Genomic DNA, 20,607 nt, shown 5'->3' on the forward strand with positions numbered 1-20,607 from the left:
AAGCAAAATAATTAATGTAAAACATCATATAATGCTTCACACATAGCAAATTTTCAGTAATTACTAGCAATTCTGCTTAGTATAATTGCTTTTGTTGTTCTGCTTTGAATTCAGTGAAGATATTCAGGATTATTAATACATTGAACTTAACTATAATAACTTTTATAGGGTATTAACCTTTCAAGGTGTCTTATCAAGGTGATTCCGAATTTCTTTTCTCTATGAAAGCTTAGTAAAAAGCCAAATCCAAGGTGAAATCTAGGGAGACATCAGCCACTTTCACCTTTTGAGGCCATAGCAGTTATCCCAAGCAAGAGAAATGCAAACAATAGGACTTCCAAGCCCTTACTGATGTTTTAGTCTTTTCCAGTGTAAGGCAGTAAGTATGAAGGAAAAAGACAAATCTAGTTTTCATGCAATACTGTGGTCCAATGTCAGTATGCTAAGAGAGTATTGACATTCCAAGAAAGCAACACAAGACCAGATATAAGATCTCTTGTGAGACTGAGGCGGAAATCAAGCCATCATCATTGACTTGATTAACTCTTTCATTGCTGTATCTGGGGCTCCATTTTACAGCTGTTCTTTCTTTCAAGGACATATGACAAATGTTATTAAATAACCATGAGAAAAATGGCTGCTATTTAAGGTGAAGAAAATTAAGGAGTTGGCTTTCTGTAGTCTTAATCACTTAAGGAGGAGTTAACTATCTTGGGTAGGAGATAATTACCCACCATAGTGAATAGTGTCCCAAGTTTTCTTTGACATGCCCAGTTTAAATTTCTTTCATCCCAGTATATACACTTATAGTTGTTAGATAATTTGTTCCAGTTTTTCATTCAGAAAATATTGGCATTGTGTTGATTGACATAAATCATAAGCTATGGATACTTGGAGAAAGAGAATCAAATAACTTCTTTTGTGAAAAGATCAGTCTTGAATGCTTATACTCTTTGGACACTGGGTAGGATTTTAGATGAGAGATGTGTATGTGTGAGTGTGTGGGGGAGGGAAAGTGTTAAATATTTTTAGGGGGTGAATCTTCTGTGGGATAGAGTGACAGGCATAAAAACAAAGAGGTATGAGGCAATTTAGGGAACACTGAATTTCAAATTTTAAGGTAAAGTAAAATAGAAAATTTATTTAAGATCTTTGTAGTAGAATACTTTCAACGTTGGGCTGAAGAAATTGAATAATTTTGTAGTCAATAGTAAATAATTGGAGGTAGGTGAACAGGGTAGTAACATAGAAATGCAAAGGGTATGGAAGGAAAGGGAACTTGAAGATCATTTTCTCCAAATCATTTTATTGATGAGGATACTGAGACCTATAGAAGTAATATAACAAGCTCTAAGTCCCATTAAACTGCCTATGTTCCATAGCAGCATTATTACGTATCCCTAGGCTTAAGATAACTTAGTTGATATTCTTTTCAAATATTTTTAAGTAATTCAACTATAATTTGGAGGGAGGAGTTTACATTTTGAATGGTCTTCAAATAGAAATATAAAATTCAACTTTGCATCAGGATTTTTGCCAAACTGAAAGGCTGATTCACTGCCATTTCTTTAAATTTGCTTCATGCGTTTGGTGCACATTATAATAGAAAGAAGCTGGTTTTAGATTTCTGGTGCCAAAACATTTTGGGGGAAAAAAAAATCAAAGATTTGCTTCCACCTCTTTATAAAATCGCATCACCGCTTCTTTATTCTTTCATCTTTATTGCAAATATTTAAACAGAAAACAAATGTCATCAGCTAAAGATGATGAGAATTTTATCGGGAAGACAAACAGGGCTCTAGATGTCAAAGCTAGTGAGCAGACTCCCCTTCATTAGGTGTGAATGCAAACCCAGTCTTCCCAGTAGTTACTATACAACAAATTAAACAAGATACCTTTCTTCTAAACTCACACTTTTCGTACATGCTTTATTTGTAGTTTTTACTACAATTGCCCTTCAGAAGCATCTCTTTGAAAGAATGAATGAGAAGATTAAAGAAAAAATAATAAAGCAAGAGAATACATAATAGAGGTGGAGCACAGAAAGTCAATTGTTTTAAACAGTTTTTTTTTGTAATTAATTTGTAATTCAATGCAGTAGAAAACACGAAATTAAAATATTTTTTAAACCCTGAAATTATTTGACTCATGCTAATTGCACTGGAATTAATTGCATATAGCTACTTATAATTTCTAAAGTTCTAACACATTCTGTCAATGAAACTAATGAATTAAATTATCACATCGTAAAGTACCTGGCACACTACAAACCTCAGTAAGTCAAATTCTTTGCCTCTCTGAAATTTCAATTATAGTCACGGTGTCTATATTCAGAAATTCTACAATTTACTTCTGAAGGAAATGTTGCCTAATTATCCCATCCCAGCTGCCAAAGTATTGGAAGAATAGAAAGGTGAGCAGCAATGAGCGATATGGGTGTTTAAGAAACTAGCCACGGACCAGCACAGCCTGCGAATGCGTGGCTATGTGACGACAAGGTTGTTGATGCCACAAGCCTGTGATGGGCAGCAGGCAACGTGCGAAACCAAAGGACCCGCTTCTCCAAGGGCTGCCGGCTGAGCCTAAGGCTGATTTCCCTTCCGCCTCCCGGGAGCCCCGGTGTTCGCAGGCACCGTCAAGAGAATTCTTCGCCCTAATTATCCGGGGAGGAAGACGCGCCTTTCCCGGAGACCGCTAGGCAACACTCACCACGGCAGCCTTCAGATTACTTCCCTCCGCGAGTGTGTGACTTCGTCTAAGCAACTCACACTTACTGTAGATTCTCACTGGCGAAGCTGCGAGCAGCAGAGGGCGGGGGAGCTGGGAAGAGGAGGAGGGAGGACGGTGGGAGGTGCAGAGCCGGGAGGCAGAGGAGACGACGGAGCTCCCGACACAGCAGGAGGGCGCCGTGGCTGTGCAGTTTCAACCTCGTCCTCCCAGCCGCGCGCACACCACCTCCCCCCGGAGCAGCGGGAACCGCAGCAGCTCCGGGCTACCGCCGCTGGGCTCCGCGCTCCCGGCCGCCTGCAGCCGCCAGTACCTCCCCTCGTCAGCGCTCAGCCCGCAGCTATTTCCTTCTGCCAGTCTCTGAACTCTCTGGCTCTTTTCCTTTGCTCGCCTCTCTCGTGTTTTCTCCACCCTGTATTTTCTCAACTCCTTTCCTTTATCCTTAACCACCCTGCCTTGTTCTCCTCTTTTTATTGAGCATTTTTCTTGACTTAAGATGACTTGTCTCCCTTCCCTTCATCATTTCAGCCCTGAAGACTGAAAAGGAACCTTTATTTTCCCCTCAGGGGCATTTTAAAGACCTCAATCCTTAAAAGTCTTGAGAGACAGAGAAACAGGACGCGGGACCTTCTCGACACCCTTGAGTCCAGTCCAGAACTGCACTATCAGCCATAACTAGTATTTAAATTAAGCCCACTGGAGAGAAGGGAGACAGGAGCCGGAAGCAAACTTCGGCCGTCTCAGAGGATCCGCGGTTCCCGCATTTGGAAGAGCCGCGTGCCAGAAGCCAAGGGACTCCACGGGGAACGCGGAGGAACCGCGAGCCTCCCTCGCCCCCTCCCCGAGGCCGGGGCGGTGGACTGAGCCGCGCGGGACAGCAGCGGCGGAGGCAGCTGGGAGAAGATGCGGGGCTCGGGGCCCCCGGGTGCGGGACGCCGGAGGCCCCCGGGCGGCGGCGACGGCGACACCCCCAGCACCCCTGCATCTCTGGCCGGCTGCTATGCCGCACCTCGCAGGGCCCCCCTCTGGACGTGCCTTCTTCTGTGCGCCGCGCTTCGGACCCTCCTGGCCAGCCCCAGCAACGAAGGTAGTGTTGGGGGTGGGGACCGCAGCGACCTGGGGCGGAGGGGCGAGGCGGGGCCTGGAAGTGCGGGTGCGGGCGCTCCGGACGCTGCTGCCACGGACGAAATCTCACCCCGCATCACGAATTAACATTTGTCCGCTTTCGCCAGCCTTTTCGCTCCCCGTTGCTGTGTCTGGTTGCATTGTTTTACATTAGGTGCGGAGCGCTGGGCGAGGAACCTGCGTGTGGACCGAGGCTGGCTGGGGGGCTGGGAAGTTGCAAGCGGGGGGGAAAGAGAGGTCTGAGACCCGCGCCAGAAGGTTGGGTGCGGCTGGTTCTCACTTGAAGCGCGCGGGGAAGTGACATTTGGATCTTGAAGGAGTGGGAACTGTCTGAAGCTCAGCGACATCGAGCTCGGGAGCGGTGGGCTTTTAGAAACCGTTATTTGAGGCCGGTGATGGGAAATATTGTGAGGGTGGCTGGCTGCTTTTATTTGGGGGGGGGGGAGTGCCTTCTGGAAGCCGTTATTTAGGGCATCGCCAGCTGCTATTCTGGGGTGGGTGGCAAGAGCTGTTATTTCTCGAGGGCGGGGAATGGCGAAGGACAGAAGGCGCCCCACACTGTGGGGTGCCCTTCACTTTGGGGGCTCATAATCACACTGAGGTGAAAGTGGAAGAAGGCGGGAAGGTGGGATGAGGCGGAAGGGGGGTGGAGTTTCGCTGCCAGGAAGTTGCTGCCCAAACCCACCAGGGCTTGTGTCTCGGTGTTCGCGTGAGGGAAGAGCCCCGCTCTCGTCGGCACCGGATCCTGGAGTTCCCAACCCTCCTCCCCACCCCCAATCCTGCGCTCCGGACCCTGAAGGCTGTCTCCGCCTGCCGCTGGGCGAGTGGAGTCGGCCCGCGGGAACAGCACCTGTGCGGCGCTCTCTGCTCCCGGAGCTGTGCCAGCCCCCCGGGCCCGCCACGGTTCGCCTGGGCGCCCTCGGCCCTCGGTCTGCTCCGGCCGCGCTTGCTCCTCTCACACCCCGACCGCGCTGGGTCACAGCTCAAAAGCTCATTCCTTTAGCATGGGGGTGGGAGGTGTAGCATCTCAGATCCAGATCTGGGCTGCGAGAAGCGGTCAGCTCCACCACGCAAACATCAAAGACCCTGCCCCCTGGCTGGAATACTGGGGTTTCGATTTGAGGCTCCTTAAACCACGGGTGAGGCACAGAACCTTAAAAAAATCCCTTCCATACCTAGGGCAGGGGACGCTGGACCGGAAAGACGAAGCAGCAGCCTTGGGGTCGTGTGTGTCCTCGTGACTTGCGCGGGTTGTGTGGCTGTAGGAGAAGGCGCTGAGCTGGTTTAGGAGCACTGCCAGCTCCCTAGGAACCGTGTGAAAGCAGGGCAGATCGAAACTCCCTGCCCCACCCCATGAACTTCTCTCTTTAATCCTTACACTTATTGTTTTAAATCTGATTTAAGGATTCTGTGTAGCTCACTGTATCTAGTTATCTAGCTATGGCAGTCTCCCATGCTTAACCCAAACAATCTGCATCTTTTCCCCTTCCCGATGAAGTTGAAAAAGTGTTTTAAGTGGTAGTCCTTTTATTAACCTCTCATGTTAGATTTATTATGTTAGAAGTCCGGAGGATTATAACAGGGTTTGGAATCCTTTTATTAACTGTCTTATTCCACCGGAAGGGGCATCCTGGTTTGGATTTAAAGAGTAACAGTAATAGTAGTGTCATTCATCCTTTCCTGTTCCCATTATATTTCAATTTTTTTTTTCCCCCCAGGTGTGATGAGGGAAGTGGTTTATGTAGAGATGAAAGGGAGAAGAGGCTCTTGGTTAGAGAAGGGGAAAAAATGAAATCTCAGGGAGGGTGATGCTGAATGGGCACAAGGGCCAAGACTGCGCCAAGGAGGAAGAGGCAGAGGGAATTGGAGGGAAGCTAGGAAATAGCACCGGTCTCTTAAGGTGATGTAAGCAGAGCTCAAATCTTCTGGAAGGTAGACTGGTTGATATCACAGACGTAACAACCACAGGTTGTATTGTCCCTACGCCAGCTATTCGAACACACATCAAAACTTGGGTTGTGGGGAGGTGAGGATTGCAGGGATCTATCACTATTAAACACAGTAGGAAATAAAATCGTCTTAATATGTATGCTTCACCTCATTCATTCTATCTCTATCCAGCAGTTTTCCATCTTTCCATAAGTATCATCTCAGACCATTGCTCTCCTCTTCTTTTTGTTTCTCCGTGTGTTATTATAAATCAAGCAATAATATATTAAGATACTAATAACAGGAGTTTATTTAAAGATTCCAATTGGAGTTTTTAAGTTTGCTTTTGATTGTTTATTTCTGGAAGTTCTTTGGAAGATCAGGGGCAGAAAGATTCGATGTATGCACTGCATCCATTAATAACTTGCTCTCATATATTTTGCCTTCTGCAACCTATAGATACTTAGTGATTTCACAGACTATAGTGTATGTGTGTGTGTGTGTATATATATATATATATATATATATAATATGAATGCTCCCATTATGTGAGGAAAAAATTCAAGGCAGATAGACATAAATGTGACTTTACATTCATAATTTGTATTCTAGTCATTTTTAAAATTTAACTTTTGTAGACATAAATAAGCAGAACTGAACAGGAAAAGCCAGATATATATCTAGAATCTTAAATTGAGATGGAATGAATGTTAGGATATGTTGGATAAAAGACAATAAGAGGAAAATGTACTCTTTAGATTCAATTCTAAGATAAGATAAATATATCTTTAGTTGTCTTTTTACATACCTTAGGCATAAATTACATGTGGAAGAAACCTTTGAACTACAGTCTAATATAAAACACTTCTATTATAAAATAATTCAGAGGCATATTTAGCAACTTATCTCAGATTGATCAAGCAGGACAGACATTAGCAAGTATATCAACAAGTGAAAATGTTAATAGATTTAATAAGTAAAGAGAGCATGTCCACTGTTATGAATATTGGAGGTGGCCCTGAACTTATTCAGTAACTGCCACTTTTTGCTGTCTGGAGATATATTTGTAAACAAGCATTATTTGACAAGTGCTTTTCGCAGCAGGGATTCTTGGCCAATTACTGCTGAACAGCTCTGCATTGAAAATGATTCACCCGCAGTGAATCAAGCTTAATTCATTGAAGCTACAGTCAGTAATGTCCCAGTAAAGTGCTTCTGACAGTTGTCAGCAGTTTGTATTTGAAAAGTCCAGTTTCTTGTCTCTGAATGTTTTGTATGTTTGAGAAGGTGGGGTGGAAGGACTCTTGGGGGAAAAACACACACATACACACACACAGAGATCGGAAAAAAATTTAGGCTAAAGTGTTAAACAGTCATAAAATTGTAGATGTTTTCAATGGAAAGAAAGGAAAAAAGAGTTTGTTTTAGGGTTTTTCTTAGTTTATAATAGGACCAGACCCATAAAACAGATTGGAGGACATAATAGATTTGTAAAACTAAATGGCTTTTTTTGTGGCCTTGTCATCCTGTTATAATTCATTTCCTTTTAGATAAACCGGCAGGACCCCACAGAAAAAGGACAGTAAAATCATTCCCTCACCAGGACACTACTGAACAAAAAAAGAGAGCAATCACCCTTATTTGAATCTTAGGTGGTTGGAAGGAGAAGAGGCCATGAAGAGTTTTGGCTTTTTGCTTTATAAACCATGAAAGGGGGTAAAGGGTTGACCCTTTAATTTTAAGCTTTTTTTTTTTTTTTTTTTTTGAGGTAGACAAAAATCTTGGGTGTAGGGTGACAGGTAAGAAGATTTTATTTCCTCATAGAAGACAGAGAAGAGGGTGGACAATTCCTGCATTTACAATGAAAATTTCTCCTTTTATTGAAAATATTCTTTTTGTAATATCACCAGTTGTAAATACTATTAACTCTTTATTTCAATCCACATAGGATTAAAAGGGTTTATTTTTTATACTTAGAAATGCATTACTGTACTTACCATTATTTATATAATTAATACTCTACGAATTGTAACCATTTAGAATATTTCTACATAAAATGTCAATATTAGATGATACAGTTATTTATAGACAAACATCCCCAAACTATTTAATTAAATATTAGACTTTATTCAGTATTGCTACTGTTGCAAAAATGACTGTGCTTTCTTATTTTCACTACATTTTTGCTGATTGACTGACTTGACCACTTGAATCTCCTTTGTTTGGAGTGCTTTCTTATGTATTTGCTTGAATGACTAATTAATTTCTCTTTTATTTAGAAGAAACCTTTCTATGTTTGACTATAAAAACAGACTATGAGGTACATTATTATAATAACTAACTATAGCTATTTTTACTTATATGAGTCAATGTTCTTTTTTAAAAAAAATGTGCTGCTAATATCTTAAAGACGTAACTACTATAGAAAGTATTGATAACTCTTTATACTTCATTTTTTACATTTAAATTACCAGATATATTTCATTTTACTAATGAGTAGTTTGAATTTAAATTAGCAGAGGTACCTAATTATTCAAACACGATTTATGCATTCTTGACCATTTTAAAATAGTTTTACAATTGTTTTCATAAAGCATCAATATTAACTGAAGTTTGAATATGCAGCCTTGCTTATTAAAATTGATTGCAGTATTGGTCCATTTTTCCCTTTCAGAAATAGTACATTTTTACTATAAAAGCAATATGCAAGCAAAAAATATAAATTATCACCTTAGAGACTCAGAATGATTCTTGCAGTTCTAATATCTCTGGTGAGTATGTATTTATCTGTAGAGCAGAATAGCTCCTACTGGTAGCTCTACTGGGTAAATACATATTTTGTTATTTTATCAAAATTTATATACTCAGTTCGTTAGGTAGTGATTTCTTCAAAGGAGTTATCCTAGTCTACTGTATACATAAGCACACTTACTGGTATTTTTAATTCACATTAAAAATTTTATCCTATGTTTTATCCCAGACAAGGTGGTAAAATATAAAAAATAAAATGAGCTCTAAAGGCTTCGTAAATACAGATTAAAACGTTCCTTAGTTTTTAAGAAGCTTAATAATATGTATCTTTAAAGTAACAAAACAATAGTTTTATTCAGTAAGAGGTATTTGATATAAGAAAGATGAGAGAATCTCTGATCTACTCATAATTTTTAAAGCATTATATAGTGATTAGAAAACTGGAAGATTTGAAAGTTATTCACTGTGAAAATCTTTTATTGGTTCCATTAAAAATGTCTAAATTAAAAACTAAATGATTCACCCTTAAGTATTTGGTTTGAACTTCCAAAACAATTAGCATGAGTATTTAGAAAAGTCTCCCTTTATCATATATTTACTTTTCTCTTTTTAGTTTCTGACTGTCCAGACATTTCTTTATTCAGAGTTAATGAAATAGATTTTAAAGTATTTGAAGAAGACAAAAAATTTATTTTACTGAAGAAAAAAATGTTTAAAATTTTAAATTCAAATTTTAGAGAACAGTTCATTTTTGATAATACATTATTAACATATACAAGGTGTCATAATGAAGAACTTTCCACAAAAATAGTAGGATCAGTAATGCCACAAATTGTGCTATGAAATAGTTGTTTATAAATCAAGGTACACATAGATAGTGGCACAATATTCTTGAGTATTGAAAGGTGATTGGAATTTTCTCTTTCTGACATTATAAATTTCATAGATACAGGATTTATTCATTCCATTTATTCTGATCACATAAAATCAAGAGGTAGCTCTAATTTAAAATTTATATTACAATAACAATAGAAAACAATGAAATGATTTAAAATGTAATTCTAATCAGTGAATTTCATGAGAAATAAAGACTTTCAAATTCCCTTTTAGCTTCTTTTATTACCATCTTAAAAAATTCTTACTTAATATAATCTGTTAGTAAAAACGAAAAGTAAATAAATATATAAAAGGGAAAAGCACTGTAAGGTACATAAGAATTTGAATTGTGTCTAGTGAAATGTGTAGTAATTTATGGTCTTGTTATTTTTTTGTTTTGTTTTGTAAAAGCTTAAATCTTTCAACTATCTCTAATGAGAATCTCAGGTGTTACAAAGACATAAAATAAAACTTATGTAGTAGGTGTACCACTTGGAGTTTTTGAAAACTCTGTGGTTTAGCATGATGACATTTATTAATTGTCATTTAGTGTTAGTAAAATTTTTAAATGCCTTTTTTAAAAATTTTTAGTGATTTAAAGAAACCCTAAGGAATAATTTCTACTATTTAGAAATTGCTGGAAAATCCTTTTTAAAAATGTGTGTGAGCTTTGTCTTTAGAATACCATTTACAATGTATTTCAGTTAAGGAAAACCTGGTAGCTTCTGCTTGTAATTAGGGTTTATTCTAGTTCTTCTTTTCCTTTGGAACCACAGCCTTTCGTCTCTGATCAGTTTATGTGTTACTTTATTAATATTTAAATTGTTTCATATACTACTGAAGAGCATACAAAATTGTGCGGTCAAAAATCAACCCTAGGTCATGCATTCTTTCCTCATGTGTTCATGGCTTTAATCATGGTACATTTATTAAGCAGAGTGCAGTAATTTGGCCAGATGATGGTCCAGGTGCACATGGACATGTACACCCCTAAATGTGTGTAGAAAGGTCACTGTGAGGCTGAAACAAAGAGTGGGGAGAGGTGTCAAGGTGGTATCACTATGATTTTGATATGATTTGATATTAATAAAAGTACTTGCATTTTATTTTTTATATTATTTTTTAAAATACTATTACCCCATCCCCCCACACACATATTCTAATTTTATATTTGTTTTACTTTTGCTCTGAGGATAAAAATCATAGTCTAATGAAAAAAAAATCTCTTTAGTTCATTTTATTTCATCAGTTTAGGTTTTTTTCTTCTTCTGTGTCTACTTCTTCTACTGTTTTGTTGAGTCATGCCAAATACTTGTGGTGTTAGACACCCCGCAGATTAAATAATTGGGATTAAAGTGTCTGTGATGATTCTAATTCTGTTTTAGTTGCTGGACTATTGCCCAGGCCATCTCTGCATCCATTACACATGTCTTCAGTTCTAACTAAACTGGGCCCATAGCTCTGTTAAAGTAAATGATTCTGGTAAAAAAAAAAAAAAAAAAAAAAAAAAAAAAAAAATCAAAGAGCCAAAACCTGAGGGTTGAAATATTTTGCATATGCTTTGTGAGAAAATGTTCCTACTTGGAAACATGTTTCGGGCTAAGTATTGGAAGATTTAGAGAAAATACAGTCTGTTCTTTTACTCAGAAATGGGTAGTGTCTTTTTTGTCTCTTATAATAATGTCACACTCTTATTTTTATCTGCCATGTCTCCCTTCCCCTGTCCCCCTCCTTCCTTCAATCCCTCCTTTCCTCCTTCACTTCCTTCCTTTCTCTCTCTTTCCAACCCTCCTTCCTCCCACCTTTCCTATAAGACACTCCATTCATACAAAGTCAAAGCAAGATAAGAGGATAAGAGCCCATGCCTGCTATGTTCCAACACCCCCAAGGAAGTCATGATGTCAAACTGGGTGAGAAGTAATAGTCTTCTGTTAAATGAATCATGGGATCCAGTCTCTAAAAGTAAAGACCATATTGTGTCATACTAAGTCATACATTGTTTACTTAATTCATAAATCAGAAACACAAGGATTTAAGTTTTTTATGTAAGTTTTATGTTTCTTATGAGATAGCTCACTTTCTTTACACTGGCTGTACCTTCCTGTTCCAGGATGCTTGTTAATGTCTTTTCTGTGGAAAGACAAACTCAGCAGGTAGATCCGGCTGGCCCTGGTTCAGCCCAGCAGTCCTCAGCAGGAACTTGCTCTGTGAGCCAAATTTTGGCTTTCATCCAGAGTCCTCTCTTGCCTTATGTGCTAGCTGAACAGGTGAGGCTGGACACCTGGTCTTGTGGAAGATAGCAGTGGAATGTCTTCTCCTTCAAGAGTTTTACCCTGGGCAGTGTAATGAGTCTTTTACAAGGGGGTGCAGCTAGCCTTCTCAGAAAAGCAGAAAATACTTGGAAAATGCTATGTCTGAAGGATTTGAACCATGTCCAGTTTCAGACCATCATATTTGATTTCTCTGGAGAGGTAGGGAGAAACATTAACAATAGAACCTCTTAATCTTACAGAATTGGAGTCACTGGTTTTTGATTCAAGCTTATGAAACAAAAGTTGAAAAATGATTAAATGTTATAGAATTATGGAAAAATAAGCAAAACCAGAAACTCTAACTTTGAAATTCAAAAACAAACTAGGCTTGTCTCTTTTTTTTGTTGTTTGCTTATTTGTTTTTGTTTTGTTTTGGTTTTGGCTCATCTCCATTGCTTACCAACCCTAAGTTCTGTGGACACTCATTTAGTTGTTGTTGGTGGTTTTTTTTTTGACCTCAGTTCATTTATTTGTAATTTGGTACTGCCTACTTTACATAATTGTTGTGGAGAACAAACAAAATGAAACAACTTTCTAATTGGTAGAACACTTCACAAATGAAAGTTCTGGGAGTGTGCCTGATTAACACTGCAGAGTCCATGCATGTGCACACCTCACTTGCTGGGTAAGGATCAGGAAACAGGAAAGCACCGTGTGCAGCAGTTTTGTTTTAAAACTTATATTATGAGAGGAAACTTCCTTAAGAAAAGGAATATAAAAATATATTACCTTTGCAAATCTAACTGAATATGGCTTTAGTGAATATTTCACTAATGCCTTAATAGCATGGAAGTGGCCCATGTCCTTGACAAGACTCCCTCCTTGAATGCCCTGTAGCTTAATTTTAATTAGCTTCACAATAATTGTGCTTCATACTGGGTAGTGCAGAATGGGGAGATGTAAAGACCATGAAATGAGCTCTATCATATATTAGTGGTATGGTCTTGAACCATCTACCTCAGATTCCACATAGTTAAAATGAAGTGTTAACATACACTTATAGGGTTGTTGTGAAAATAAAATAAGAATATATATACGTTGCCTAATGAAATTCCTAGAGCAAAACAGGTATACAAGAGATGTAAGTCCCCGTATTTTCCCCACTACTAAATACAGGCTATTTGAGAGAAGATTTCACAATCACAGGTCATCATCTCCCTTACACTGGATGATTAAAGGAAAACTGGGTCAGGAGAACAATCTAAAAAAAAAGAATTGCATGTGCAAATCTTCCATAGAGCTATCCAAGATAAAAATCAATGACATGAGGTCTGAATTTTCTGCTGGCTTCCTCATTATTTGCTATTGAATACTGGAATTTGATTAGGAAATAGAAAACCATCAGTATAAGGATCATGGGTGGAAAATGTTGCATTTTACCTCATTATTCCCCAGTTAGAGGTCACATGTTTCTTATTAGCCACAAAACATATCAAGAGATATCTTCAAATATTTTAGATATTTAGTCCTCGCACATTATGTTGTCAGTTTTATCTGATTGACGGATAGATAGGTGGATAGATAGCTAGATAGTCATTGAAATTACCCAGTGGATAGTTGGAAGAATTAAATTCTTAGAAGTTTCCTAAAAAAGATGTCTGACATCATAATTTGACATTACTCTTTTAGTCTGAAATATACAATTTTCTGGTCTGTTCAACTATATTCAGAATTTGAAATAGTCCTAGGAAGCATAACTTTTTTTTATATTTTCAGAAAAGTTTTAATATAATTCTGTGAAGGCTTATCCTTTTTATATAAGTGAACATAACCAGATGTAAGGAAGTTTAGAATGTACTGTATTTAGAACTGCTTATGAAATGTTTGACTCTATTTGCATACTAATGAGTACACATACCTATATACCATAATTATAGCTGACATTGATTATTGACCTACAGTGTGCCAGACATTTGTACTAAGTAGTTTACATATATATTGATTTCTTTTCCTCAAAACAAGCTTAGGAAATTATATAATAATAATAGTAATAATAGTAATAATAATAATAATTATATTTTCATTTTACACATGAGGAAAGTGAGCAGGGAATGGTTAAGTAACTTACCCACAGTTGCAAATCTGAAAGTGATAGAAATCTGCATTCAAACACAGGTAGTCTAACTCCAGCACTGCTCTTAACAACTCTTCTAGACCAGGAGACACTATTGACTAAAGTTCTCCAGACATCTACAGTGACTCTGGCCCTCATCATCTAAGTAATGGCTCATTCCACTGACTGTGGGAAGTAGAATAAAAGTGCATACAAAACTACATGTACAGTCCAGGGGATATTTTCTGTGCAGTTTACTTGCAGCTCCCTCCTTTTTTTTCCCCCTCTCAATAAATACTTGATCAGCTGCTCTTCATAAGGCTCTTATGCTCTGATATACCCCATGTTCACATCTCCCCTTTCCATTGTCCAGAACCCCGCTAGCACAAGGCAGGATCTCTTCCCACACATTGCCTCCATTTCAGGGCAGGTATTCTTTACTTTTTAAATTGTTTTCTGTTATTTTAGTATATAAGCAACCCAGTTCTCAATCCCTAGTTCAGGCTAAACTCTAGACTCAGGTTTTATACCTGAAATCCATTTAATTTTAATTCTCTTGGAAGAGTGATGGCTCTAAGATGGTGACATATATTGTTCCTGACTTCTGCCTCGCTCACAAGAAGAACAACTATTCAAAAACAAGACACCACTAAGAGAATCCTAGAACATTGCTTGAAGTTGAAGCACCTCTACACACCACAGAGACCAAGACAGACTGCACTAGAAGGGTTAAAGAAGAAGCTACACCTTGACCACATTGCCCGTCTCCAGGCCAGTGCAGCACAATGCAGAGAGGTCTTCCCTGAACTCCGGTTCTTCCAATGGGAAAAGACAACCCAGAGGGGACAAGACTCCCCCAGAATTGTGAGTCACTTTGTAAGAACTCCTGCTCTGATCTCACACCATGGAAATTGCAGGAGAATCTGTGAGGTTCAGCCACGGGGAATCTTACTGCCATGGAGAAAGGGAGAGGGGATTGCAACAACCAGCCCATGGATCATGACAGATGAAGTTCATATCTGTAGTGCCCAAGTAGTAATCCTAATCAGTGGTTTTGCTCATCTGCAGAACCAAGTCAGAGGCTTACTTTGACTAGGAAACAGGGTACGGTGCTGATCTTCCCGATGGATCCTCAAAGGAGGAGTTTTGTCAGTTCTGGAGCCCAGTTTGCCCATACCCATTCGGGGAGCTGAATCACAGCCCCACCTTCTGTGGAGAGTGTCTTACAGTCCCATCTGGTCAAAAGGGCTAGCAACAACTTCTGGGAAGCTGTGTGGCCCAGCAGAGCTCACACTGAGAGGCTGGCAGGCAAACCCAGTAGTTTGCAGAGCAAAGCCAGTGGCTCTGTTCAGTTTAGATACTTTGGATGTGGGTCAGCTTGAGTTAAGATGACAAACAAAGAGCTTTACTGACTTTAGAGATGTTTCTTCCACTGCATCCCAACAGGGACTCTAATTTGTGTTTCTGTTCAGTGCTGAATACACCCTTCAACCTGTCCAAGGGAACCGAACTGAAAGACACAGGAAACTGTATAGTCCATCCAATAGCCCTACATACAGTGGCACTTGAACAAGGAATACAGCCTGCATCTTTCCCCATCTATGAAGCAAAACCAGTGGCCTTATTTGACCAAGGAATTCAGTACACAGTCATACCTGATTCAAGTATGAAAACAACAAGCTATACATCCCTGGGTCCTGTCCTGCCAGGTTAAGGAAGCAAATTCATAGTCCCATCTACTACTAAATATTGTACCCAGTCCTGACCATCTAGTAAGCCTGACCAGAGATCCAGGCAACTGTGGAGCCCATCCAACAGCCTCACTTATGTGGAAAACAAAGCCAGCAATCCTATCCAACTGTTATCAGCCAACAGTACAACCCTCATCCTTATCCTCACAGTTCAAACAGTTGCCTTTCCCAAAATACACCATGATAGGAGGCTTTACCTGTCCAAGGACATTACCAGCAGACACACCCAAAAATTCCAACTGAGCTGACTGGTGAAGAACTGCATCTGTCAGAGCAAACCTCTAAAGTCTGGAAGAGGAGCCCTGTTACTCAAATGTGCAGATACCAATGTAAGGAGTCCAGGATCATAAAAAAAAAAAAAAAAAAAAAAAAAAAAATCAGATAAATATGACACCACCAAAGACATCTAATAAAGCTTCAGTAACTGCCCCTGAAGAAATGGAGATCTATGAACTGTCAGACAAATAAATCAGAGTAATCCTTTTAAGGAGATTTAGTGAAATATAAGGAAACAAAATTAAATGAAATTAGGAAAACAATGCATGAACAAAACAAGAAGTTTGACAAGGAAATAGAAATAAAAAACACACAGAATTTCTAGAATTGAAAAATACAATAACTGTACTGCAGAATTCAGTAGAAATTCTCAAAAGCAGACTCAACCATGCAGAAGAAGGAATCAGCAACCTGGAGGATAGGACATTGGAAATCATTCAGTCAGAGGAGAAAAAAGGAAGAAAGAAAGAAAGAAAGAAAGAAAGAAAGAAGATAGAATGAAAGAAAGAAAGGAAAGAAAGAAAGAAAGAAAGAAAGAAAGAAAGAAAGAAAGAAAGAAAAGAGAGAGAAAGAGAGAAAGAAAGAAAAGAGAGAAAGAAAGAAAGATGAAATTCTACAAGAATTATGGGATACAATGAAAAGAAACGATATTCACATTATGGGAATTCCAGAAGGAGAAGACAAAAAGGGACAGAATATATATTTAAGTGATAATGGATGAAAACTTTCTGAAGTTTTAGAGAGAAATAGATACCCAGGTTCATGAGTCCCAAAAGACTCCAAATAGGTTGAAGCCAAATACGGTTACACTGAAACGCATTATAATTAAATTTTCAAAGACTAGGAAATAATTTTAAGAGTAGCAGGAGAAAAGAGAGAAGTTTCATACAAGAAAACCTCCATAAGACCTTCACCAGACTTCTCAACAGAAACTTTTCAGGTCAGGAGAGATAACAGATTCAAAATTTGAAAGAAAATAACTGTCAATCAAGAATTATATACCTGAGGAACCTGTCCTTCAGAAACAAAGAATTGATAAAGACTTTCTCAAACAAACAAAAGCTGAGGGAGTTTATTACCGCCAGACTTGCCTTACCAGAAATGCTAAAGGGAATTATGTGAGTGGAAGTAAAATAATGCTAATTAACAATGTAAAAACACAAATAAGTTGTGTAAATTTCCCTGGTAATGGTAAATATATAGTCATAGTTAGATTCTGCAATATGGTAATAATGGTGCATAATTCACCTACAACTTTAAAAGTTTTTTTTAAGGAATGTAAATAACCATAACTACAGTAATCTGTTACTAGTTACACAATTAAAAAAAAACAACATGTAAATTATAGCAGCAATAATCTGAAATGTGAGGGGAGGAGAAGTAAAAGTATAAAGTTTAGGAATTATATTGAAGTTGTTATCAGTTTAAAATATGTTGTTATAACCTTGAAATAGTTTATATAAACCTCATGGTAACCTCAAGGGAATATCCTGTGGTAATTACCCAAAAGAACATGATGATGAAGTCAAAGCATGCTGATACAAAAGACATCAAAACACACACACAAATGGTTGAGAAACAAGGAACAATGGATCTATAAAACACTCAGAAATTAACAAAATGGCAGTGATAGTGCTCACCAGTCAGGATAGGCATACCTCAGAGATCTTGCAGGCTTGGTTCCAGGCCATCACAATAAAGCAAATATCACAATAAAACAAGTCAAATGATTTTTGGGAATTTCCAAGTGTATACAAAAGTTATGCTTATACTAGCCTGTAGTTTATTAAGTGTGCAATAGCATTATGTATAAAAAACAATGTACATACCTTAATTAAAAATACTTTATTGCTAACTATCATCAGAGCTTTCAGCAAGTTATAATCTTTTTTCAGGTGAAGGGTCTTGCCTATTATTGATAGCTGCTGACTGATCAGGGCGGTGGTTGATGAAGGTCAGGATGACTGTGGTAATTTCTTAAAATAAAGCAATCAGTGAGGTTTACCACATCAATGAACTCTTCTTTTCACAAATTATTTCTCTGTTGCATGTGATACTGTTTAATAGCATTTTTTAAAGATTTTATTTATTTATTTCACAGAGAGAGACACAGCAAGAGAGGGAACATAAGCAGGGGGGGTGGGAGAGGGAGAAGCAGGCCTCCTGTGGAGCATGGAGCCTGATGCAGGGCTCGATCCCAGGATCCTGGGATCATGACCTGAACCAAAGGCAGACAACGACTGAGCCACCCAGGCGCCCCAATACTGTTTGATAGCATTTTATCCACAGTCGAACTTCTTTCAAAATCAGAGCCAATCCTCTCAAGCCCTGCTGCTGCTTTATCAACTAAGTTTATTTAATATTCCAAACCCTCTGTTGTCATTTCAACAGTCTACACAACATCTTCACCAGGAGTAGATTCCATCCCAAGAAACCTCTTTCTTTGCTTAACCATAAGAAGCAGCTCCTCCGGGGCACCTGAGTGGCTCAGTTGGTTAAGCGACTGCCTTCGGCTCAGGTCATGATCCTGGAGTCCTGGGATCAAGTCCCGCATCGGGCTCCCTGCTCGGCAGGGAGTCTGCTTCTCCCTCTGACCCTCCTCCCTCTCATGCTCTCTGTCTCTCATTCTCTCTCTCTCAAATAAATAAATAAATAAAATCTTAAAAAAAAAAAAAAGAAGCAGCTCCTCCTTCCTTCAAGTTTTATCATGAGATTGCAGCAATTCAGTCACACCTTTAGGCTTTACTTCTAATTCTAGTTCTCTTGCTATTTCCACATCTGCTGTGACTTCCCACTGAAGTTTTAACTCCTCAAAGTTGTGCATGAAGGTTTGCAATCAACTTCCTCCAAACTCCTGTGAATGTTGATATTTTGACTTCTTCCAATGAATCATGAATGTTCTTAATGACATCTAGAATGGTGAATCCTTTCCAGAAAGCTTTCAATTTACTTTGCCCAAATCCATCAGAGGAATCACTGTCTATGGTCTCTACAGCCTTATGAAATGTATTTCCTAAATAATAAGACTTGAAAGTTGAAATTATTCCTTGATCCATGGGCTGCAGAATGGGGGTTGTGTTATTATTAGGCATGAAAATGAGATTACTTTCATTGGACATTTCCATCAGGGCTCTTGGGTGATATCATGCATTGTCAATGAGCAATAATATTTTGAAAGAATTTTTTTTTTCTTCTCAAGAGTGAACTTAAAATATTCAGTAAGCCATGTTGTAAACAGATGTGCATTTGTCATCCACGCTTTGTTGTCCAATTTCTAGAGCACAAGAAGAGTAGATTTAGCATAATTCTTAAGGGCCCTAGGATTTTAAGGAGTGGCCAATGGGCATTGGCTCCAACATATAGTCACCAGCTGCTTTAGTCTATAACAAGGAAGTCAGCCTGGCCTTTGAAGCTTTCAAGCCAGGCATTGATTTGTCCTCTCTAGCTATGAAAGTCCTAGATGACATCTTCTTCAATATAAGGCTGTTTTGTCTACACTGAAAATTTGTTGTTTAATATAGCCACTTCTACCGATTAACTTAGCTAGATCTTCTGGATAACTTGCTGCAGCTTCTGCATCAGCACTTGCTGCTTTACCTTGCAGTTTTATGTTATGGAGATGGCTTCTTTGCTTAAACCTCATGAAACAATCTCTGCCAGCTTCCAGCTTTTCTTCTACAGCTTCCTCACCTCTCTCAGCCTTCAGAGAATACAAGAGAGTTATGACCTTGCTCTGGATTAGACTTTGATTTAAAGAACTGTTATGGCTGGTTTAATCTTCTATCCTTCTACCTAAAATTTTTCTTCATATCAGTAAAAAGGCTGTTTTGCTTTCTTATCATTCATGTCTTCACTGGATAGCACTTTTTATTTCCTTCAAGGACATTTCCTTTGTAGTCACAACTTAGCTAGCACTTTTGTATGAGAGGCCTAGATTTTGGCCTATCTCCACTTTTGACATGCCTTACTCATTGAGCTTAATAATTTTTAGCTTTTGATTTAAAGTGAGAGATAGAGGGGTGCCTGGGTGGTTCAGTTGGTTAAGCATCAGCCTTTGGCTCAGGTCATGATCCCAGGGTCCTGGGATCGAGTCCCGCATCGGGCTCCCTGCTCCGCGGGGACTCTGCTTCTCCCTCTCCCTCTGTCTCCTCCCCCTGCTCATATGTTCTGTCTCTGTCTCTCAATCTCTCTGTAAAATAAATAAATAAAATATTTAAAGAAAAAACAAAGAGAGATATACAACTCTTCCTTTCACTTGAACACTTAGAGACCTCTGTAGGGTTATTAATTTGCCTAATTTCAGTATTGTTACGTCTCAAGGAATAGGGAGGCCAGAAGAGAGGGACAGAGGGGGTGTGTTGTTAATCGGTGGAGCAGTCAGAACACACACAATATTTATCAATTAAGTTTGCCATCTTACGTGGGTGTGGTTTGTGGCATTGCAAAATAATTACAGTAGTAACATCAAAGATCACTGCTAACAGATCAAATATAATAATGAAAAAGTTTGAGATATTGCAAGAATTACCAAAATGTGACACAAAGACAGAAAGTGAGCAAATGCTGTTGACAAAATGTCACTGATAGACTTGCTTGATGCAGGGTTGCCACAAACCTTCGATCTGTGAAATATATAATATCTGCAATGCAAAATAAAGTGCAATAAAATGAGGTGTGTCTGTATAGTGACGTATGTCAATTATTTCTCAATAAAACTGGAAAAAAGGTATACTAAAAAAGAAAGAAATAAAAAAACCTTCCCTCACAAAGTGTTATCTATTGCTGATCATTACCCCTTGCTCTCTTG

General features: G+C 38.8%; 1 protein-coding gene across 6 annotated transcripts in view; it reads left to right on the forward strand.

The window, feature by feature from the left end:
* Window positions 1-2,405: 2,405 nt before the first annotated feature.
* EPHA5 (EPH receptor A5) overlaps window positions 2,406-20,607 on the forward strand; it is a 341,721-nt gene continuing 323,519 nt past the window's right edge. For 4 of the 6 annotated variants that reach the window (XM_035004891.1, XM_035004894.1, XM_035004893.1 and 1 more), the window contains exon 1: window positions 2,406-3,814. In XM_035004891.1, coding sequence (XP_034860782.1) covers window positions 3,631-3,814 — 184 coding nt within the window. In that variant the 5' untranslated portion in view covers window positions 2,406-3,630. The remainder of the gene's footprint in view (window positions 3,815-20,607) is intronic. The other 2 variants (XM_035004896.1, XM_035004897.1) reach the window with 2 other exon arrangements.

This window comes from Mirounga leonina, unplaced genomic scaffold, assembly GCF_011800145.1.
Source record: "Mirounga leonina isolate KUSES-001 unplaced genomic scaffold, KU_Mleo_1.0 Mir_129, whole genome shotgun sequence".
NCBI lineage: Eukaryota > Metazoa > Chordata > Mammalia > Carnivora > Phocidae > Mirounga > Mirounga leonina.